General features: G+C 40.4%; 2 protein-coding genes across 4 annotated transcripts in view; both read left to right on the top strand.

Moving 5' to 3' along the window:
* Window positions 1-2,549: 2,549 nt before the first annotated feature.
* Window positions 2,550-12,138, top strand: LOC117266777 (uncharacterized). Of its 2 annotated transcripts, none has more exons than XM_033642124.2 (10): window positions 2,550-2,777; window positions 3,589-3,690; window positions 4,252-4,362; window positions 4,616-4,714; window positions 4,970-5,044; window positions 7,516-7,629; window positions 7,824-7,892; window positions 9,804-9,905; window positions 11,390-11,467; window positions 11,905-12,138. In XM_033642124.2, exons 2-10 carry the CDS (start codon window positions 3,596-3,598, stop codon window positions 11,933-11,935), a joined length of 774 nt encoding a protein of 257 aa, XP_033498015.2. In that variant the 5' UTR covers window positions 2,550-2,777; window positions 3,589-3,595; the 3' UTR covers window positions 11,936-12,138. The 2 variants fall into 2 exon arrangements, with proteins under 2 accessions (XP_033498015.2, XP_078031410.1); XM_078175284.1 differs by having other exon boundaries at window positions 2,551-2,777; window positions 11,393-11,467.
* A 1,486-nt stretch (window positions 12,139-13,624) lies between these two features.
* brf1a (BRF1 general transcription factor IIIB subunit a) overlaps window positions 13,625-24,021 on the top strand; it is a 164,533-nt gene continuing 154,136 nt past the window's right edge. The window contains exons 1-3 of one of the 2 annotated variants that reach the window (XM_033642683.2): window positions 13,625-13,873; window positions 18,027-18,235; window positions 20,999-21,079. In XM_033642683.2, the coding sequence (XP_033498574.1) occupies window positions 18,052-18,235; window positions 20,999-21,079 (265 nt within the window). In that variant the 5' untranslated portion in view covers window positions 13,625-13,873; window positions 18,027-18,051. The remainder of the gene's footprint in view (window positions 13,874-18,026; window positions 18,236-20,998; window positions 21,080-24,021) is intronic. The other variant, XM_033642682.2, reaches the window with a different exon arrangement.

The following is a 24,021-nucleotide window of genomic DNA, read 5'->3' as shown; positions in this document are numbered from 1 at the left end:
TCTTCTGTGTCCTCATCTGATACTAGGTCTCTAGCATGACTGTCTTCCTCTGACTTTTTTGTCTTGTCCTGTTGTTTAATAGTCAGGTCCCTCACGCCTTTTCTATTTCTGGTCCATATAACCCATAGCCAATGACGGTTTTTCTTCTGATCTTGACCAAAAAGAGTTACAGATAGTTCAGACCAGATTTCTGAAGTATACTCTGTTCCTCTGTTTGTAATATTAACACTCTTCATTGATCTGACAAGAGCTTCCATTCCACCTGCCATTGCCCACAGGTCTTTCCTCTGAGCTCTGCTTCCTTTTTTAACTCTTCCCATTGTCTTTAAATTGCCTCTAACCTAGGGAAAGGGGGACAGGAAAAGCTAAAACATTTTGTCAAAATAAAGTGAGTTTGTGTAATAAAGTCTTGATAGGACTAAACTCTACAGTAAAGCCATGGTTGTCACGTGACACAAGCAGTACATGAACATATCTATACATAACTAAGAACTAAAAAAATCACATTTACAGTTTTCCCATAAAAATGTCCTTAATTCGTAATTTCAGTATTATTTCAACATATGGTTAATGATAGGTTAGGGACATCATGTGTCTTTGTCTTTTCATGCTATTTCTTCAGATTCAGAAAATACACATTAGTTTGGAGCTGATATCCAGTAAAATTTCAGTTAGTTGAAGAGTCAGAACAAGTATACAAGCATAGTACAAATATGTTAATAACTACCATGAAAAGATTACTTAAATAGAACCATGGAGCAGGACTGGGGGCACATTTTCAATGGAATCCATATGCATAGGCAGTTGACATATTCCTTTTTCCATGATAGAGGTTTTGCAGACTGAAATATCACTGCAGGTAGAGCTTAATTGAAAGTTGCTTCTGATTGGCTAGTGACTTACTACCCCATCCATCCTTCATTTGATTGGTTCAAGGTAAATTAGGCAACCACACCATACTAAAATGTAACAAAATTAAAATCCCCCAAATTATACTAAAGCCCTCTCTCCTGAACTAATTGTTGTAGTACCACACAGGAGTGGTTGAACTGAGGTTTATGATACTACACTGTAATAGTTATTGAATATAATTACAAATAAAAATTCCCCCAAACTATGAAAAAATGCCTTTCTTTCAAACCAAGTGTTGTAGTGTACTCTGTAGGAGACCAATGAAGTGTGGAGTGAGTTTGGTGACACTACACTGCATCATATTGAAATTATTGATTAATATTCCTAAGAAAAATTGCCAGAAATTATGTAAAATGCCTTTCTTTCCAACCAAGTGTTGTAGTGTACTCTGTAGGAGACCAATGAAGTGTGGGGTGAGTTTGGTGACACTATACTGCATCATATTGAAATTATTGATTAATATTCCTAATAAAAATTGCCAGAAATTATGTAAAATGCCTTTCTTTCAAACCAAGTGTTGTAGTGTACTCTGTAGGAGACCAATGAAGTGTGGAGTGAGTTTGGTGACACTACACTGCATCATATTGAAATTATTGATTAATATTCCTAAGAAAAATTGCCAGAAATTATGTAAAATGCCTTTCTTTCCAACCAAGTGTTGTAGTGTACTCTGTAGGAGACCAATGAAGTGTGGGGTGAGTTTGGTGACACTATACTGCATCATATTGAAATTATTGATTAATATTCCTAATAAAAATTGCCAGAAATTATGTAAAATGCCTTTCTTTCAAACCAAGTGTTGTAGTGTACTCTGTAGGAGACCAATGAAGTGTGGAGTGAGTTTGGTGACACTACACTGCATCATATTGAAATTATTGATTAATATTCCTAAGAAAAATTGCCAGAAATTATGTAAAATGCCTTTCTTTCCAACCAAGTGTTGTAGTGTACTCTGTAGGAGACCAATGAAGTGTGGGGTGAGTTTGGTGACACTATACTGCATCATATTGAAATTATTGATTAATATTCCTAATAAAAATTGCCAGAAATTATGTAAAATGCCTTTCTTTCAAACCAAGTGTTGTAGTGTACTCTGTAGGAGACCAATGAAGTGTGGAGTGAGTTTGGTGACACTACACTGCATCACATTGAAATTATTGATTAATATTCCTAATAAAAATTGCCAGAAATTATGTAAAATGCCTTTCTTTCAAACCAAGTGTTGTAGTGTACTCTGTAGGAGACCAATGAAGTGTGGAGTGAGTTTGGTGACACTACACTGCATCACATTGAAATTATTGATTAATATTCCTAATAAAAATTGCCAGAAATTATGTAAAATGCCTTTCTTTCAAACCAAGTGTTGTAGTGTACTCTGTAGGAGACCAATGAAGTGTGGGGTGAGTTTGGTGACACTACACTGCATCACATTGAAATTATTGATTAATATTCCTAATAAAAATTGCCAGAAATTATGTAAAATGCCTTTCTTTCAAACCAAGTGTTGTAGTGTACTCTGTAGGAGACCAATGAAGTGTGGAGTGAGTTTGGTGACACTACACTGTATTATAGTGACGTTATTGAATATTTTTGTAATATCTCTTTTCGGTGTTGCACTTTGTAGACGGTCCCTGCGCGCTGCGCTCAAAGCCGGCTGCACGTAAACACCAATGTTCTTGGTGTGGCTCAGAGGACGGCTCATTTTGATGAATATTATGTTGTAGCTCGTTGTCTATCTTACTACGATTGAAAATATGTGTGTTTTGTGTTTTAACAACGTTTCACTAAAGAGTTACTGATCCCGGAAGTTCGAATCTGCCAATATCTTTCCTCTCCTGTGGCGCAGTTGTTTTTCCCACTTAAAGGTATTGTAACAACGTCTTTTATACACTTTATTATATTAATCTTATCGCAGGGTCCTTGTGTCATCGTGTGATTTCATCCTGTTTGGAAAAACCGCTTCAGATGTTTGTTGGCAATGTTTACGCATGTGCGTTGCGCTTACTGTTCTTCGTCTTGCAACGGATATGAACAAGTAAAACAGACTTTGTGTTACCTGCTTTTATTTCAACGATATGATCTCATGATGCAACTGACACTTATATTGTCGTTTCACTAAGCAGAGAAAGTGGACAAGAAACCTCACCCACTACACTGACGTATTGGCGCCATAAAAAAGCACAGACGTGTGAAACTTTTGGGGACCACGGTTTGAATGTCTTATTGCTGTGTGACGTAGAGTCATATAAAACAGACTTACTGCAGTGTTTACTGTCATCAGGAGCCTGTTAGGGGTCAAAAACATAAACGCAACAGTAGATTTTTATGTTATTCAGTTCTGTTAGATTCTTCAGCTTCATGTTTGGCGCTGCAGGGCAGTTGGTTACACAGCACGTAAAACATAAAAGGACACGTGAGCAAAATACAGTGAGCTGAAGCAACAGTGGACACTGGAATACAGCCATTGCAATGTAAAAAAAATAGAGCAAATTGAATGATTAGCTGCAACTGAAGTGAGCAAGGGTAAGTAGAGTGCATAATGACCCTGCAAGGTGGATAAGAGGGATTACAAGATCAACATCTCTCCACCATGATGCTGTTTCCAACATTGAACAACCTGGGTATCTGTAGATCTCTGATTTCCCACCCTGGTGGTTTGTCTCTCTTGTCTGCCAGAATAAATATGGAGAGCAAAGATTCCTGCAGATCCATGGCGTCCCCCAGGCCCTCAAGGTCAAACGGTTTCGTCCCAGATATCAAAGAAGGATCTGTTCACAAGTAAGCTTTTATTAATATTAAAATGTGACTGCATTCCTAAAAACAATGCACCGTGCTCGTGCTTTTAGGAGCCTCCCATCCACCATGACCTCCTTTCCACTTTGAGCCTGAGATCATCAGTTTGAAGTGCCGCAGGGTCTTTTCTTACGGGTAAACTACTTTTGAAAAAGCAAAGAAAAAATTCAGCAAGAATTCAAATGAATTAGATTTTATTTATAAAGCCCAGTATCACAAATCACATCCCTCACACAAAATGGTAGAAACCTCAGGAAAAGCAACTGAGGAGGGATCCCTCCTCCAGGACGGACAGACGTGTAATAGATGTCGACATAACAAATTTACAGTGATCCATGTGACAAAATGAGACATTAATACAGTTAGAGACAGCAGTGATGACAATAGCTAAGTATCTATTGATATATGATTGTGTATGTATGTGACAATGATACTCACATGTGTACTGCAGTGGTTTAAGTATGACTAATACTTTGTATTGGTATTGGTATTGCATTGGTATTTGTACTTTCACACCCTGATGTGTTTTTTCCTCTTGTCTACCAGCACCACAGCAAAAAGCAGAGAGGGCTCTGACTCCAACGTGTCCTTCAAGGATGATCGGTCAAAAGAGAACATCCTCAATTTCAATGACAGATCCCCTTGCAAGAATTTGCGGTAAGGTGGCATGACTAATCGATACACAAATGGTCTTTTTGTGGGTGAAGTATTCCTTTAAAATCAACTTCCTTTTCTTGATGAGATCAAAATGACTCTTGCATGATTGAGTAGTACTGATGTTAAAGTCTGTCAGACAAGGAGGGAAATCATTCAGTGGGAACAGAGACAACTTTTACTGAACTTTCCTGATGCCTTCTTGGTAGTTTCTGGTAGTGTCCCACCCTGGTGGTCTTTGTGTCTTGTCTACAAGGAGAGCAACAGAAAGCAGAGGGTCCTGTGAGTCCAGTGTGTCCATCAAGAGTGATCGGTTTCATTTCATCCCTGATTACAGAGACAGATCCCCTCTCAAGTAAGCTTTTATCATCATTAAAATGTACCTGCATTCACTGATAAGATATCGTCATGCGTATTTTGTTTCACCATCCTGCCATTCTGTGTGTTAGAGAGCAGAGAGGAATCATTCATTGGGAACAGAATCAACTTTTACCGAATTTCTTGGATGCCCTCTCGTAGTTTCTGTGTATCCATCAGTTGCTGGATGTCTTTATCAGCCTCATCTAATTTCCCACCCTGGTGGTCTTTTTCTTCTGTCTACCAAAACCAGAGTGATAAACCATGAGTGCTCCCCTGCTAGGTCAACAAGACCCAGCCTTAATATTCAAGAGAGATCATCACACAGGTAAGCTCTTATTAACATTTCACTCAGGAGAGACTCATTTATTTATGGTAAAAAGAATATTAATTATAGCCGCTACGCAGCAATGGTCAGGGCCGAGCAATTTCAGGCAAATTTAGGCAATTCTGAGCAACAAGAAAGTTGCCATTACAATGTACATTTTGCATCAAAAAAAGGAAAATCCAAGGCACTCTTCTTTAAATGTATAGAAAGCCTTTATTCAAAAAATGGCTGTTTCATTTAGAAAAAGTTAAAACATGATGAAAGTGGGTAACAGCCCACGCGTTTCAGCACAAAAGCTTTCCTCAGGGTGTAACCCTCAACACGCTGACAGCAACTCATCTGTGGCTTCACATATTGAGTAAGCCGGCCACCAGGATGACAACTGCTGTCAAGGCGGATTTCAGTCTGCTGTCATAAATTCAGTTATCAAGACAAAAATCTGAAAATACACATCTTGCATCTAGACAGCATGGAGATGTTGTTAATTAGTTTTTAACTGTGATTGATTTACTCATAAGTGGAAAAACTGATGTGTAAAAATGCTCTATTCCCATTGACAGCAATGGTTCACGTGAGGACAGAATTCAAAATGCTGTCAAAAATTGTTTTTGAGATAAAATTCTGATATTTGCCACACATCATCTACCATGACTCCAAAATTTTGTTAATTTTTTTCATGAACATTGAAAACTTATTTAGCAAGAATTTGCAAGTATATGTTTACAATACTGTTTACAGTCAAACATCTTGATGCACTGTAGGCTCAATTTTTGATAAATCAAAAATCTGTGAGGACAGTTTGTGGAAGACAGTCTGAAGATGCTCTGTAGCAAGTCTGGTGTCAATTGAGCAAAAAGTGTGGGAGGAGATAGGTTTGAGAAGTTTTACAGTTTTTGAAAAAAACACAGTGATGAACTTAGGGCTGTACCCAAATATTCGGATATTCGAATATTCGTTTCTATGGGTAGGTATTCGTTATGACAATTTGGTATTTGATATTCTTTTTTTTTTAAAACATTTTCTTTGGTGCTAAATGTAGTCTTTTTGTTGTTGGTAAATGTAGGTTATCAATAAAAATCAAAACTTAAATTGCATTGTTAAAAATGTGAAAATATAGTATCGCCTACCAACTGAGCTTGTGCACGGCACGCTTGAGCGCATCCGTCTGAGGCTGTGGATCAATGCCAAGTTTTACCACTTTATCACTATTCCCTCTGACTTCTAGCTGTTTTTTCATTATCTTTTGAATTTAATATGAATTATGGAACCGTTTTTGTCAACGTTTGTTTCCCCCGTTTTGTACAATAAATTATTGTTTAAAGTTTCAACAAGTTTCTTTTGGAGACTGTCACCTGCTCAACGCATCACTACCTTCGGACGCCATGACAGTAATAGCCAATAATGTCAAAATATCATTTACAGACTGATTTAACAGATGATCACTGCTCGACCCGCGCGTCACTGCTCAGCTCAGTCTATAAATGCTGTACACAACAGCAAGGCTATAGACATTATATTCTATTCAGGCCGGCAGAACCAGCAGCGCATCGGCTCTACAGTGCACGCACTGCTGATTAACCATTTTATTGCAGCACAGAGTGTCTGCCAGCAACCAATTACTTGCAGAGGCTTCCTACAACTAGTTTCAAAGGTTCCGATTTAATCAGAATACAAATTAAACAGGATGACTAGCCAATGTGAAAATCAAAAGAAAGCATAGAATAATGTACTGAAGGAGACTGTTGTGCCATCACATTTTTTTGTGGTTTGAGAGCAAAGATCTGGTCACCACTGTGCAAAACTCCGCAATACAATTGGGTCCAAAAAAACCCCAGAGTCTGCCGCCGCTGACACCGGCCGTTTTCTCCAGTGTGTTAAACACACTTTAGAAAGGAGTGTCCCCAAACTATCAGAAGGCGGAGATCTCTGATTGTCTGGTGGCGAGACCACATCATGGTGGTATATTTTTACGGAGAGTGATGAATCCGTATGCAACTGGTGGACTCTAGATGGACTCTGATGTCTGCGTTGTGTAGATATAAAGAGACCCAGACCGTAGATATATTTTGAGGTGATCTCCGTTTATTCCTCTTCTGACACCAAACAAAAATCCTCAGTCACGCACAACCATACAAACTCCAGCCCCTCTCCCATGGAGCACAACAACAAAAAGGTGCCGTTGCATTCAATTAAGCACAATTAAACAGAAAACACACCTGACAACAAGTGGCAAAAACAAAAATCCTCCGTCATACACAACCATACAAACTCCAGCCCCAACACAAGTTAAGCAACACGAGATTATGTTAGCATAATATAAACATATTCCAACAGCGCTAAAACATGGAAGAGCAAAGTCGCTTACCTCTCCCACGGCGCACAACAGCAAAAGGGGAGAGGTAAGGTGAGGGGAGATTATTATGGGGGTGGGGTTTTCTGTGAGTAAATGTGTGTGATTATCTTTGTTCCAGATCCCTTGTAGAAGAGTCACCTTCCCCGGGCATCAGCTATGCGTCTGTCAAGAGGGATAATTCACAAGGTCGCATTGCAAATGTTAAAGACACACTCCCCGCTCCTAAAGAGAAGTAAGCTTTCACTAACACTGAATCATAAACAGTTGGTGCAGCTTTTGCTTTTAATGGTCATCTGAAGAAGCATCTGAACTCTGAACATCACTTGCTAATTATAGCATCAGTGTTAGCTGATGTGCTGCTTTTGCTACGTGACCTGTGAAGACAAACTGAAGCAGCTTCATAACTCTGATTATCATTCGCTGCAGGTCGGACTTTTCTATCTTCAAGGACCCTGTGTCAGATGATGAAGATTCGGTCGAGTCTTCAGACGACCTGTGAGTCTAATCTGTTAACCTCATTTACATTGTTTCACACACAGTCTCAAATATTTAGATGAATCTGTGGACATGACTAAACCTTTTTCAGCACAGTCACATTCATCTTTTCTGTCACTTGTATCTGGACTGACAGACACTAAAGTCAGTTCAGTCAGGAGAGACTCCATTTAAGAGAGAAATACATTTATTGACATGGTGCACAATAAAGTTTAGAAATGTCAAGAGGTGAGTAGAGCCTGAAAAACAGGAGGAAGTGTTTGAGGAATATTTAGGATAACACTCACCCTGGGGTGTCGAACTCACAAGACAGGAGACAGGATGGATCTTTAACCATTTAGTGACTAATTTATCCTCACAACCCAGTTATGTTCTTAACACACACAAAATACTGTAAGGGTAGATTTCTACTCTAATTTCACACATTAATCATAAGCCAAAAAAAACTTTATTATGTTATTTTTTTCCATCCATTTCTCTTAACAGCTCTTTTATAAAGAGAAAAACACGAGTTTATATATTTTGTGTGAATGGTTTACTCATATCGGTGAATAAAGTGATGCTTTAAACAAATTGCATAATATATCTAGTATTGTATTTGTTATCAGTGCTCCAAATATCCTTAATTTTTGAAGTATCTCCAGAAAACAGTGTGATAAGAACCTCCTGAGTTGAATATTCTGTGAACATAATCCATAAAATGCATTACAATCTGATTGTATCATTAGAAAATCAAATCTGAGCAGTGTTTCACTTCGCTAATTAAACAGAAAATGTTTAAATGTTGTGCCTGGGGCACATCGTGTATTAATGATACTCGTTACCTGGAGAGGTTGGAAAAAGATATACGTTTCTTCCCTGTTCCAAAACCAAAATCAGACCCTGAAAAGTGTAGGGTTAGCTAGCTAGCTACTGAAGATATAGCCTACTGAATGTATACACATGCTGCTTTTGCTTTGTAATGATTATAACAGTGAAACAAAGGCCGACCCTGCTGTACAGGAACCAGTGAAGGGAAGCAGGGAAACCAGCTGTGTGTCATCACAGTGTGTGCAGATGAACATTGTTTGACTTCAGCTGGAGATCCCTGCCCATCCAGTGGCAGAGGTCTGGGTGCTGGCAGTGGCACAAAAACACTGTTCAACTGCACACGCTGCGATGCCACACAGCTGGTTCAGTATCAGCAAAGTTTCCCATTACATTCATTGTCTTGTGTGGCGATCAGCAGTGATGTGGTGGTTCACTTTTACACTGTGATCTGTAGCCTATAGTTCGGCTTTAGCTTCTAACTGTCTTTGTCTTTTTAACCTGTTGTTGCTGCTGAGTCAGTTTGACATCCTGGATATATCCTTCAAACACAGACTGTAGACCCCTCTGTCTGCTTCTCTCTGGAATCACTCCTTCATATTTCCTAATAAATTATCATATTTCTTCAGGGAGAAGAAATTCACTCACTTGCCTGCTTATTCTGTGTTTGACAAACATAATATTAAAGGACATTACAAACTGTGCTGCCTGCCTGTGGTGCTGCAGTGGGTTTTTTTTTAGTGAAAATGCATGGATAAATGGGAATAAATGAGACTTGGATTATACTGCATGAGTTGTGTGAGAGTTTGGAAACAGATGTTTTGATACAGTTCATGATGTTTAATGTGGTTACAGGCATGTGAGAAACTCTCCTTTTTTCAAGAATTCACAGTAACACAGCATGAGTAATTGATTTACAAGTGGTCATTATGTGGGTGAAGTATCAGTGTCAGAAGAGGAGAGGAATCATTCAGTGGGAACACAATAAACTCAACAAACTTCTCTGATGTCTACTCAGTAGTTTCTGTGTATCCATCAGTTGATGTGTCTGGATGTCTGATCATCTCATTTCCCACCCTGGTGTTTTTCTCTCTTGTCTACCAGAACCAGTGTGAAAAGTGGAGAGCTCTCTGACTCCAGCTTGTCCTTCAAGAGTGATCGGTCAAAAGACTATATCACTAATTTCAACAACACATCCCCCTCCAGGTGAGCTCTTATGAGCATTAACTGTAACTGCATTCAGTGATGTTTTACACACACAAGTCTGATGAGGTAAATCATTCTGTTACTTTATAATTTTAGCATCAATGCTAGCTAATGTGCTGCTGTTGTTGCTACTTGACCTGTGAAGACAAGTTTACTGTTCCTCAGTGCAGTTCTGGTCCAATATCACACGATGTAAGACTGCAACATTAAAATGCAACCATTCAACAACGCACGTCAATAAATTGTGCTTGAACTTTTCTGATTCCTACTTACGAGACAATTTCCACGGAGGTGTCCGGGCTGAGGCCAACACTCACTTTTAAAATGGCACAAAAATTAGTATCTTGTGCAGCTTACTCTGCGTGGCATTGCAGTGTACAGAGGTGAGATAATGATGTTTGCTTATGGCTGTGATTGGGTGCTGAATTTGGTACTTTTAAGGGTACCAATCGAGTTGGTACTATAAAGTACCACTTCACCCAGGGTTTTCCCTTGTTTTTTCAAGACCAAGGAGGCAAAGGCCTGTGGCGGGGGGCATCTTGACAGCTGTACTTTTAGATACGGTCCCCCCTCTATTAAATATGAAAGGAGACCCCCACATGCTTGAGCTTTACACTGCTGGCTTGTATAATCAGAACAGACATGTCCTGTGATTTTCAGCCTTCTATGATTATATTTATCCTTTACAGCAGGCACATCCTGACAGCTGAGAATATTACTGTCAGGTACTGTCCCCCCTCTATTGAATATGAAAGGAGGCTGAAAATCACAGGACATGTCTGTTCTGATGATACAAGTCAGCGGTCCTGAAAGGTGTGTTTCTCCTCTATAATACACATTCTACATCTCGGAGGCGACGTCTTTCCACATACGGGCCTCCTTCACCTTTCAAACGGGGCAGAGCTCCGTGGGCAACAGTAGGAGAGACACAGCCCAAGGGGGAACCGGGATCTGACACAATACCGGAGGGAGAAGCAAAAAAAAAGCATTGTCGTGCCAAATGCGTGCAGCTACGGCGTCGCTTTGGGTTGTGAGTGTGCATGACATGCGTCTACATTGAAAGTAATGGGTTTGTGCGCGCATTTGAACATCCCCCATGCACACACACACACACGCTTTAACCAAGGCGATGGCCAAAATCACCCAGGCGGCCCGCCTTTGTCTTAGATAGGCAGGGAAAACCCTGTTCACCTTCAATGAATCTGTGCCAAATTTCAGTACCTGAGAGCGCATTTGGACAATTTGAACTGGGCTTTAAGTTTTCCAGGTTCCAGTAACGTATTGATTCAAATGTGAACGGTACCCTACTAATGGCCCAAATGTTTGAAAAAGCAGAATTAAAATAAGCCCCTTGCAGTCTTGTAAATAACATCTTTTTCAGTGGTCCACGCACTGTTACCATGTTTGAAATCCTGTTGCTTTTGCTTTGTGTTTATTTCCAAACTGATGACGTAGCATATTAACAGTGTTTATCACACTTGCAGCAGCCAAGATCTTTCTACCTCAGAGCTGGAGGACATTGACCATAATGAAGAATCGGACGAGTCTTCAGATGATGATCTGTGAGTCTAATCTGTTAACCTCATTCACATTCTTTCACACACTTTGTGAAACTGTGAACATCATTAAAACTTTTTCAGCACAGTTACATTCCTCTTTTCTGTCATCCAAACTGACTGGACACTAAAGTCAGTAAAATCAGCTTTCTTCTCTGGGAGATCAAAGTGACTGTAAATATTAGGGCCTTTCCACAACTTAAAACAAATACTGTCTGGCTCTAACATTGATTATAACCTGTTGATAGCATATTTCATCAAAGAGGTGCTGATGATAGATTTGATCAGTGTATGTTGGACTCGGGACTTTTTATTTACAGGAATTTTTCTCAGACGTCCCCTTCTTATTTTATCTACAAATGCTTTCTCAATAAGTTGAGTATTGCTGTCCTGGTACCTGCTGTGTGCAGTTTGAATAATACCCTGTGTCTCTATTACAATAGGGAAAAGACGGTCGTGGAGCGTGGTGTCTGAAGGCGGATGGATACATCGTTGAGCTTGCATCGCTATTCTACGCATAATGATTTATACCGCTGTGCTTCAAGCTTTGCAGGTTTTTTAGCTCAGATCATTAATTTGGCCTCTGATATGTATATATATATGTATTTTTTATACTTTTATACATTTCAATCACTGAATCCTTAAAATCAGTGAATAATAAAATAATGCTAATTTAATGCTGCTTGTGTGTTACAGTATTTTCTGTGTGAAGGTTCAATTGTATGACGTGATTTCCTCTTTCCTGGGGAGTGTTAATTCCTGTCCTGGAATAAGTAGTCAGTTTTAAATTGATATAAAAAATGTGTGTGGTGTTTGAGTGGGTGGAACATGTCAGGTGGTATCCACATGAATGCTAGAACCAAAGGTTTCCCAGCAGAACAATGCATTGGAACAAAATAATCAAAGTTATTCACTTCACCTGTCAGTGGTTTTAACGTTTTGGCTGATTGGTGTATATTCCACTGTCGTAAACTTGAGGTCCTTTCACGTCAGGAGAAGCGAAGTAAAATTTGTATGTATCTTTATAGCATTTAAGTTCAAGACGGTAGAATTTTAGTGTTTAAATCTGGGATATAATTCTGATGTGACTGTCCAAACACTCTGTAAATGACCCTACTGTCCAGTAGTCAATGTGTTAGTTAGTTAGTTTTATTTCATTGACAAAAAAACCCCACAAACATAAAAATAACACAAGAGTTCCTATATTTTGAATGAAAGGGAGCAGAAAGAAGAACAATCTTATTAAATCTGCCCCTTTGTCCCAATAAATCCTTTTACAAAAAGCATAATTTTTAAAAACAAACAAATAAAACAGCAACAATATAAATGAAATAATAACAGGCTAACACAGCCACTCAGATTCCTCACTTAGTTGCTGACTTACAGTTAAGTTTCTAACATTCAAAGGTTACCAAACACACACAAGATTGGAAGTAACATAAGTGTTATATAAATTATATATAATACTTTATAAATAAAGCCATTTCAGTTCATGTCTGCACAAATTTTCAAGACTTTTCAAGCAATCAGCCCTTTGGTCACAGTCTCTCTTTTACTCCTGTTATTATCTTCCCACCCCTCAAATTCCATAGGAGACCACATTAACCTATCTTCAATCAATAATTCAATCAATCAGTAAAGTGCTGGCCTGATCCAACGTCAGCAGGGACAAAGGGTGTCATCCGTGTGGTTTGAATTGTCAAATAAATGTAGTTGGGTATAGGTATAAAACAATAGCATAAAATGAAAACACCCAAGTAAAGTACAAGTACCTCAAAATTGTACTTGAACACAACCCAGTATTAATTTTACTGTATTATAATTTATTGTATTTGAATGTATTTAATTTAAATATATTGTATTAATTTTCCAATGCAATCAATTAGTTTTAATAGATTTTATTTGCTGCTTTATTTTATTAAACTGTCTATTCAAAATCAGGGACGTAAGAAGCGCCGTCACGTAGGTAGGGGACACTGTTGCCGGTGCTAACTCTATAAGCTAACATTGCAACAAGCTTTTACATCTTTCTAACACCAAGCATAAACCTTGGAGCATAACTGTACCTCATATTTTTAAAAAACGGACCCTTTTGTGGTTATTAATATTTAAAGCAACACCTTTACACCGCGCCACCCCTCCGGTCCGAGTTGGTCTCGCCCGTGTCTCCATAGCATCAAACGCACATGTTGGGTGTGTTGTGTTGAGTGTTGCAGCGATATTACAGCATTTAGCAAAGCTGTGCGAGCTGTCACGTTGCTGTTTGCTGTGTAATAACCTCAGTGAAGAAGCGATAAGTGTCAATCCATGAGAAATACTTTAAAATAAGAGTAGCTGGAGGAAACAGTTGAGGCGAGGAGGCTGACACGCAACCAGCGTGGCTGCAAACGGCTGCTGTTCACCGGACTGAAGGTATGTACACCGACACCTACACACTGTCATTATATATCTGTGTGTGTGTGAGTGTGTGTGTGTGTTTACCGTCCTGTGAAGCTGCTTTGTTGTTAAAACACTCATGTCACCATGTGGATGTGTGTCCCTGTGTGTGTAGTGAAGCCGGCTAGCAGCGCCCCGTTAGCTTTCTGTCCCAGCTGTCAACATGTGAGAGGTCCGTAACGTTACTCCCGCTGCTCTCACGGCTCACTGACACATTATATCAATTAAACTTCATGTGAGAAAAACACACGAGGCACTTTATGGCTGAGGTCGTCAGTTTCAGCCCGCAGAGGAGTCGCAATGTGGCTAGCTGGAGAGGAGGCGCTGAGCTAGCCGCCGGGCTGCAGTGCCACGTAGCTAGCCGGCTAATGGGAGCAGAGCCGCCGGTGGAGCTCTGCAGAATCACTGCCTCTGGTTCATGTGATGAAGTACTCGGATACTTTACTGAGGAGACGAGTAGTAATACCACACGGTAGAAATACTCTGCTACACGTTAAAGTCATGCATCTAGAAGCACAAAAGTACTGGCATGAAAATATACTTAAAGTACTCCATGCAGAATAGCCCTAGATTAGTATTGTATGTAAGGGACTGTTCTTTACTTATCAGAGGAGGAGGGTGGCTGGGGGGTGACTTCATTTTTTTTTTTTTTAAGTTTTGACCCTCTCTGAAGCTACAAATACTGTTCTTGAGTGTCCCTAAGTGACTGGTGGAAAATGCATGACCCTCCCTCTGCCACAAATTAGTTATTAGATTTTTAAAACGTACCTGTAAGCGCCATTTATCAGTGTGAAGTTTCTTTTATTGTTAAATGGTATGACCTGTTATCATACAGAGAGAAATATGTTTTATCGTAATGTTGAAGAGGATGGTAAACATATAAGGTTACGTAATTCCTGTATATTTGACCTCTGTGAATCTTTATATTGGTCCTGTGCGGCTACCATATGAATGTCATGAACAGGAAGTGAAGTCTTATGCGAGAAGTATACTTGCTGCAGACAACGCCTGCGCGTACGTATCATGGCTGCCATGTGTATTTTGCGGTCGTTTTGCACGTAGGCCGCTCACTTTGACGCGAGGTAACGTAACGTGACGTGTGCGCGAGATGCAATATTGACATGAACACTAGAGGCGCTCGTGCGAAGTAGACTCTAGAGACCGTAAACATGAGGTCGGGCCATACATACCATCTCTGATGGTGGCGAGACGACGCCTTTTCCTCTGCTGAGATCTTAAGACATAAAATTATAATCTCCTCTTCACTGAGAGTATCCATGTTTGTGTATAGCCTACTACATCCGTAAATACAGTGTCACCACCTTCTGTGCTTTTCGTGACCTCTGTCTGTGTGCAGCATCAGGCGTCTTGGCTGCGTTGATGAACGACCGTGCTGCAGGAAGTACACAGGCACAGCACACTATGTACGCGTACGTTTGGCCACGCAGTCAGTATACTTGTGCCCTTAGGCCTCATTTACACCACAAGCGATGCGTTCGCGAAGCGGCAGCACATGTGTATTCACACCAAAACCGAACAGACGCATCGCATTGGACCGAAACCCCAGGATGGACAGGTTCGCATGCCAGTGATTATTCCAGTGCTTGGAGAATTGATATTTAGCACTACAAATGGGTAAGTGGCTGTCAGGTCTCGTTTCGTCAAGGGGGAGATGTCTATGGTGGCCGAGAGAGGCCACAACAGCGAATACAGCGACCATTTGCTCACACTTACGCAAGAAATCGGTGTCTCTTCTATTTTCAAGCTTGCTCACTAAAGCAGCGCGACTCGGACAGCGCATAGAACGGATGTGGTGTGAATGCTTGAACCTGTTAACATGCTCGCCGAAATGAAAACGCAAGTAGACAGCGACCATTCGCGAGCACTACGTGAACGCATCGCTTGCGGTGTAAATGAGGTCTTATTGTAAAATGTTCAGTATGAAAAAATAAATGAGATCGGTGGAGCAACACAGTTGTTCCACCGTTAGGATGTTGCCGTTGCTGCCAAGCTGACTCAACGTGTAGAAGTCGTCTCTAAGACATGGTTATTTATAGAAGTGAATTAAGACGATGACGAAAACGATGCAGACTAAAAATAGCCACTACATTATCCTTTGATGTTTGAAAGTAAAAAGGTGAAGACGAAATCATGGAGTTTATGACCTTTTATAGAATATGATTCATCGCTGTACATTAAACTACCCAGTGGAGTCGCAAGATAAATCTGATGCCGGGTACACACTACACGATTTCAGCCCGATTATAGCCCGACACAGCATCGTACGGTGTTGGCTCGCATTGTGAATGACAACGATAGTCGTATGCAATAATCCATTGTTTCATCTCGTGTAGTGTGTCATAGTAGATGACAACCGACGCCACGTCTGGGACGCCTCATTACGTCTCGACAGAAAGTCTAGCATGTTTGATTTTCTTTTTGTCGTTCAGGACTTATCCCATCACAGCCGTCACTTTGACCAATAGAAACAGAGCGATCTGCTGCTGTGGAAACTGTACGGCAACATCAGCCCAGCCTTTTAGATATTTCCTGTAGGGATGTTACCACACAGAGTAAAAGGGGAAAATGATGGTGTGAAACAGCAGGGGCACTTTATCAACCCGCTGAGTACTGCCATTAGCACCAAGCTAGCAAACAATGTTATTTCTTCATAATGGAAGATATAAAGTAAGGAAAAAAAAAAGAAAATAGCGACTTTTAGTCACCACCACTGTGGAGGCTACCAGCTTCATTTGAAACAGACTACATTATAAACGGGCTGCTATTTATTGTTCCCTCTGTATTTTTATATTTTTACTTTTTATCTGCTCCCATTTGCCTTGATAAAGTTAATGCATTGCGCCATCATTTCAAACTCAACACTTCCTGTGTCTGTTTCAAATTAAAAGCCCCTTATAACTTCGGTTGAGAGAATTCCTTCATTTACTAAAAAGGCTTTTATTGTGAAACATTTGCAGGAAGTTGTTGTGGAGGATTCAGTGACTTGCATAGTTTGCATGCGGTACTTCCAATGTAACTCCTGCCATCTGCTGGCACGTTTTACGTTACTACAGTAACATTTCGGCTGAGACATGAACAGACACAGTGACTGAATAAAAATAGGAGAAGAATAACCCGATGACATCACGCATGTCGTGAAAGATGACCGGGGATGATTGGTGTGACCCAATTACAAGGATTTCTGTTTTGTTAGAATTGAGCCGAAGAAAATTTAATGACATCCAATTTTTGATATCATATAGACAGTCCTGTAGAGAACTCAGCATGCTGAGGTCAGTGGGTTTAACAGGGAGGTACAGCTGAGTGTCATCTGCGTAACAGTGGAACATGACACCATGTTGACGGATTACATCATCCAAGGGGAGCATGTATAATGAGAATGTATAATGTATAATAACCTTTGTGGATATGAGAGGTTTAATTGTGACAATATAATTCCATAAATGCAGGAATTAGAGGCGTGTCATTAAATCCTGAATGTCTGACATTTTTTAAATTCTTTCTCTCGGCATCTTTAAAGTTTAGTTTCAAATTTACACAATCAGGCCTGCCAGATTCAATATTCTGCTGTTGATTAACCCCGTTCAAGGTGTTTAATTTGTGCCTGCATGATTGCCAGGGGCTTAGGTAATGGTGCAAGTTCTTGGTTTTGAAATAAAAGTGTAAAAACTTCAGGGATTTGTTGTTGAGAAAATGGAAATTTTTTCCTTCTAAAACACCCCACAAACTCCGACACTCAGCCTGAAAAACAAAGAGCGCACGTCACTTTTGTTGCTTAATACTGAGGATTTAGTTTAAAATCTCTCCTTTATCCTTTATGCATCAGATTTTAAAAGTTTTTTGTTTGTTTTTTATGTTATATTTTAATTTGTAAAGTAACTACAGCTGTCAGATAAATGTAGAGGAGTAACAGTGCAGTATTTCCCTTTGAACTGTACTAAAGTAGAAGCTTAAAGTGTTATGATATGTTGAGTAAATGTACATAATCACATTCTTCCACTCTGGCTGATAAAAATCCATAAAAGTCAAGTATCTACAAAAAACATCATATCTTACTTTTGTTGCTTAAATCCGACGTTTTTAAATTTCTCTTTTCTTTTCCTGTCAGGCTCTGAGGCTCGCTGTGTGACACCATGAGTTCCAAGGTGTGTAAAAACTGCGGCAGCTCGGACATCGACGTGGACCACGCCCGCGGCGATGCCGTCTGCATGACCTGCGGCTCCGTGCTGGAGGACAACATCATTGTGTCCGAGGTGGAGTTTGTGGAGACGGGAGGCGGAGGGTCGTCGGCCGTCGGACAGTTTGTCTCCTCAGAAGGTGAGAGCGGTGAAACGAGTCACCTGTAAAAAGAAAACTGGTCCTGCTGATGAGAAATATTTACACAATAGTGAGCATATCAGAGACTGAAGCAAGCCTGAATATAATGTAATATAACTTACTGGTCCATCTGCGTCCCAACCCTCACCTATGGTCATGAGTTCTAGGTAGTGACTGAAAGAATGAGATCGTGGATACAAGCTGCTGAAATGAGTTTCCTCGGTGGAGTGTCTGGGCTCAGCCTTAGAGATAGGGTGAGGAGCTCAGACATCTGGAGGCACCTCAGAGTAGAGCTGCTGCTCCTTCATGTCGAAAGTGGTCAGTTGAGGTGGTTCAAGCATCTGATCAGGATCCTCCTGGGCACCTCCTGTTAGAGGTGTTCCAGGCACGTCCCACTGGTAGGAGGCCCCGGGGCAGACCCAGAACACACTGGAGGGATTATATATCTCATCTTTCCTGGGAACACCTTGGGGTCCCCCAGGAGGAGCTGGAAGCGTTGCTGGGGAGATGGACAACTGGGGTGCTTTGCTTGGCCTGCTGCCCTGCGACCCGGATAAGCGGATGAAAATGGATGGATGGATGGAAAAATATAATATTAATGATATAAAAATGCGTATATTTACTTACTGCTTTTTTGTAGATGGTGGCTAACAGTGTTGGAGTGTAACTAAGTACATTTTCTCAAGTATGAATTTGAGGTACTGATGCCTTACTCGAGTGTTTCCTTTTCATGCCACTTTGTACTTCTACTCCATGTTTCAGAGAAAAATATTGTACTTTTTATTCCACTACATTGATTGATTTGATTATTGAAATGTCATGCACATAATTGTGCCCAGCCCACATGGGCTCACAAGACACTTAACAATATCAGTACAAACATTCAAAGATGGCCCCAAAGTCTTTTCGTGAATATATATCCACAGGCTCATGCCAAGAGAATTTCAGAATGAACAAACAGATATCGAAATATAGCTTAAAAATATTGTGATATAATTTTCAGGACGTAGCACCCTGCCCTAGTGTCAGGTAGTCTGTGTTTTGGGGGGTAATTGTGTAAGAAATCCATCTCCATTTTTTGGATGTCCCAATATCTGGTGTATTCTCAGCGAAGGATAAGCAGCAAAAACAAATCTCAACGAATAATGTTACCTTTTTAAAGCAAGTCCACCTACAAAAGTTTAATTGCCATTGCTGATCTTGTGATTTTTTTTAAACATGAAAACGAGAACCATGAGAGGACCTGGTGTGTTCCCACATGTCAGATGTGTGTTTAGTATTTAAAAACAGCATGGCTTTTATGTAACACTACTCGTTGACTTAATGTGTGTGTGTTGGTCCACTGCTGCTTATCAGTGTGTAACATTTACCTCCAGATTATCTGCGACCTTCAGCCTGCAGGACGTCTCTCTCCTGCTGAGTCTGCACAAGACTCATGCTTGAGTTTATCTCCTGTGTTGTAGTTCTACTGGATGTCCACTAGAGTGTGCTGTCAGATTACATTACAATACTTCTCAAGGGCAGATTCAGTTTAGTATTGAGATGATACATCTTTATCACACTCTGACAAAACATACAACACTTCTTTAGTCCTCCCTGATAGTCAGTGGAACATATCTGGGTTTTGCGCTTCAGGTCAGACAAAACGAGACATTATGTTGGACTCTGGAACTTTTTTCACAGGTTTAAGACACAATCTAAACTAACTGATTAATTGAAAACAATAGTAGGTTAATAGTCTACTTATAGCAAGATTTATGTACATTTCTTTATCTTTAACCAACTAAAAGTTCAATTTACAGGTTTGTCTGCTGTTTAACATCTTTATTGTTGGTTAAGTTTCATTACAAAGCTGCAACTACTGAATATTGTCATTACTGATTAATCTGCATCTGGAATATCCTAAACATAGTGAGAAATGCTCATCATCATTTTCCAGAGACAAGGTGACGTCCTCAAAATGTTTGGAGCATGGAGGCCAGTGTAAATACTTCTTTTTTATATCTGTTACTTAGTCAGTCTCTCTCTCAAACCTGGTGCTGACTAAATTTTGAATGTTGTTCCAGATGGATAGTATTTTGTGGTGGCCTGTCATTGCATCTCACTGGTAAAGGAACTAAAATTAGCGTGCACACCCAAGTGTTGTATTTCCAACACCACTGATGGCCACTAGAATCAATAATATCCATGACTACCATGGAGTTATTTGTCTTGGGAGTGAATGCTGATTGTAACCTTTCCCATCACTTTGAAAAACCAGGTGTTCGGGGCCGTACACATGCCACAAGGTCGCTACTCTTGTGCCTTTCCTGTGCCAGCTTTAAAGAGCGCAGTGGCAGGTTGCATCTGAAATTGCTAAACAACCTTAACAAGCACTGTATGGCCTACTTACCTGGAGTCCACAGGTGCGGTGGAGTCTCGCAAATGCCATTTTAGGCTCTCGGAGGTGACAGCAGGACATGATTTTTTTCACAGATTACCGGTCTCATATACTACGGGTGGATTTAGTGACAGTTTCAGATAAATATGACAAAATAATTTTATAAAATTACCAACTGTAGCTTTAAAGGAAGGAAATTACTTCTTTTTTAAAGTCACATAACAAAAAGAAAAATCACTCCTGAAAAGAACCTACAATTGTTTTGTTTTAATGTTGCAGTTAAGTAAAAATAAAGTTAATCTGATTTTATAGAAGAGGAAGAAGAAGAATACAGTTGTTGTAGCCTCCGTCCTGATGTGAGTCTGTCTGGTCTTTGTCCTCAGCTGGAGGTGTCAACCCAGCTTTTGGAGACGGCCACCTCACAGGTGTGGGGAGGGAGTCCAGAGCTCAGACGCTGCAGAGAGGTGAGTGACCAGCAGAGGGCGCTACATGACTTCATTACAGTCTGCATCTCCTACAATGGAACCTGTGTCAGTGGATTGTCTTGTTGCTTTGTTTTCATGAGTAGATGTCAGATGATGCTTTTGTGGGAACTGCTGAGGGTCAGAGTCTTCATTCACAAACATGTCATGTCCAGTTTTGTTTATAGACATTTTGATTAAGCACACAGATCAGGGAAGTGTAATAATGTCAAGAAGATGTAAAGTTAACTGAGGAGGCTGCAAGCATCCTTTATATGTCGTCCATGATCATCTGTATCTTCGCTTGTTCTGCTGAGCAAATGTCGTCTTCTGAAAGCTGCTGTGTTGCAACATGTTGGTGTTTTTAACCTCGTCTGACACAACAGCCGAGTAATTAAAGGCTTCTTCAGTGTTTTCAGAGGTGATTTACCTCAGATCTTTTTATCCCGTTTGTTCAAAGAGCTCCTCTCTTACATTAAATGCATCTTTTATGTCACAGCAGCAGCTTTTTTTTCTCTCTTCACTGTGCTTTAAACACATTTTGATGAACTGTAATATCATACAGAGAGTTTCAGGGTTAAATGTTTGTTTTTATTAGGTACATTTTAAAGTTAAATCACTTTGGTTCAGCTTTGTCCTCGTGAGTCTGATCTGATGAAAGGTGACACACCCGAACAGCGTTATGACTTTGTCTACTGACATAAAGCCTGTCAGAAACCGTTTCATTTATATGACGTGCCGTTTATGTAGTTTGTTAATTTGAGCAGGTGATGATGAAGCTAGTTGAGGAGGCCACAGCACAGATATGAAAACTACAGGTCAGGGCGAGCTCTAGTTCACCTGGTAGAGCGTGTGCTCTATGTAGGCTTGGCAGCTGCCCTTTGTTGCATGTTCTCTCCTCTTCCCTCCTCCTTTCCTGTCACTCTAGCTGCTCTACACTGAAGTAAAAAAAAAATTGTTAAAGGCATTGGATGTAGGATTTTCCTTAAAAAGGTATCGACTCACACAGAAGTGTTCTCGTGTGGCGGTGTCTGTATCTTTTGATGACGATGTGATATTTGCTGACATCAGAAACTCTGCAGTGATGCGATTTTCGATTCAGGGGCCTGTGATCGATATGAGACAGTATCAGAAAATATTGCCGTTTCTGTTTGGACCCCAGGAAGAGTAGTCGTTACCGTGGTAACAACCAATGGGGATCCTAAATAAAGAATAAGAAAAGAATTGTCTTTTTCTTGGCTCGCGATATTTCGACTTGTTGACATATGACGTCAAACTGTTACCCACGGCAACAACAAGCATGGCTGAAAGCAAAATTATTACCGACTCCATGGTGGTTCCACAAAGAGGAGCAGCTTCAGTAGTGTGGAATAGACTGTGGCGTCCTGAATGTTATATGAACAGCCCCGGACTTCTCAGACTCTTTTAGCGAGTTAGTGCTCAGAGGGAACTCATTCAGCGGCTCCTCTGGCAGCAGCACAGTGTCTCTCCCTCTCCTCTCTCACCGTGCACACACGGTTGTCAGTGTCGTCGAGTGATTTTGTCATAAACCTTTGGTAATGTAAATGCTTTTTTACTAATTTGTCATATCGTCAAGAATATCAAAATTGCAAAAATACCCTGAAATATCATGTCATTATTTTAGGGCCATAACGCTCACCCTTCGTAAAGGTCTTATAGAATATATTGCTGCACTATATCTGAAGGAAATTTCCAGCATTATGAACACTCATCACATCCTGGCGAATAAGACCTTATGATGAAAGTGGTTATTGTGCTTCGTGTAGGTCAAAGCAAAGTACTGCTAGACCACGAGGCAAACTGCTTCAGTCTGCTGAGCTTACATTTTTAATTTGAACTGGTCATTATAGTTAAAAATTCTCACCTTTTGAGTGAAAGTTTTAAATAAAACACGACAGCCCTGTTACAGATGAGCAAATATTCATTTTTTTATCTCTTCAGAGTTTTTCTCAGTGAGATTTTGGCAGCTGGACAGTAAGACGACACTGTCAGGAGAGACTTTAGTGAGTAAGTCAAACTGAAAATGTAGAAATGGAGGGTACAGAAATAGTATTCCAGGACAGTCGCTGCTTTAACCTCCCGTTTTGATTTTTCTGTATCTGTGTTAAACTGGTGTCAGCTGATAACATCGGTCCTGTCGATTATATATCTGTCAGGTTCTAAATGGACCTGGAGGACGTTGTGTGTGTGTGTGTCCCTGGACCTCACACTCACCACTCTAGTCTAGAAACACATCATCAACAACAACTTGTAGAAAGACACACACACACACACACACACACACACACACACACACACATACACAAAAAGAAAAAAAAGCTCAGCTGATGGTTGGCTGGCTGCCGGGTAGAGAGTCAGAGCAGCTGGTTACCGCGGCGACGACCGTCTGCTCCACTGACGATGTTTCAGCGACGGAGCCGCAGAGTCACAGAGCTGTCAGACTGCAGCAGACGCTGAGTAATGGGAGAGTGTGTGTAGATACAGCGGTGGATGGGTGTATAGGGGATTAGTTGAGTCAGTGTGTGTGTGAGTGTGTGTGTGTGTGTGTGTGTGTGTGTGTGTGTGTGTGTGTGTGAGAAACAGAGAGGGAAAATAGGAGGATTGGGGAATACCTGTGTTATATTCTGTGTGTGTCTTTGACTGTGTGCATGAGAAAACAAGTTTCGTAACTGTGTGTGTATAGAGGCGTTATTTAGGATATGTTTGCCGTGCTGTTTGACTTTATGTGTGTATACCAATATATTTCCAATATACACACACATTATTCAGATGTTGGGGTTAATGACTGCAGCCTTCTTGCTGGGAATGAGACAAGAGGATCAATACCACTCTCAGGTCTATATGGTCATTTGAAGCTGGAGCCAGGAGATGCTTAGCTTAGCTTAGCTTAGCTTAGCTTAGTCATAGATAGAAAGCACATTGTT

This window comes from Epinephelus lanceolatus, chromosome 15 (genome assembly GCF_041903045.1).
Source record: "Epinephelus lanceolatus isolate andai-2023 chromosome 15, ASM4190304v1, whole genome shotgun sequence".
NCBI classification, from domain to species: Eukaryota; Metazoa; Chordata; class Actinopteri; order Perciformes; family Serranidae; genus Epinephelus; species Epinephelus lanceolatus.
This window is presented reverse-complemented; position numbering and strand designations above follow the sequence as displayed.

Bases quoted from the DNA above. Each gene is read 5' to 3' on its own strand.
- LOC117266777 (XM_033642124.2), top strand. From the start codon at position 3,596: ATGGAGAGCAAAGATTCCTGCAGATCCATGGCGTCCCCCAGGCCCTCA. The intron at 7,630-7,823 runs GTAAGCTTTCAC...CATTCGCTGCAG, and splicing joins CTCCCCGCTCCTAAAGAGAA to GTCGGACTTTTCTATCTTCA. The intron at 9,906-11,389 runs GTGAGCTCTTAT...TCACACTTGCAG, and splicing joins AACAACACATCCCCCTCCAG to CAGCCAAGATCTTTCTACCT.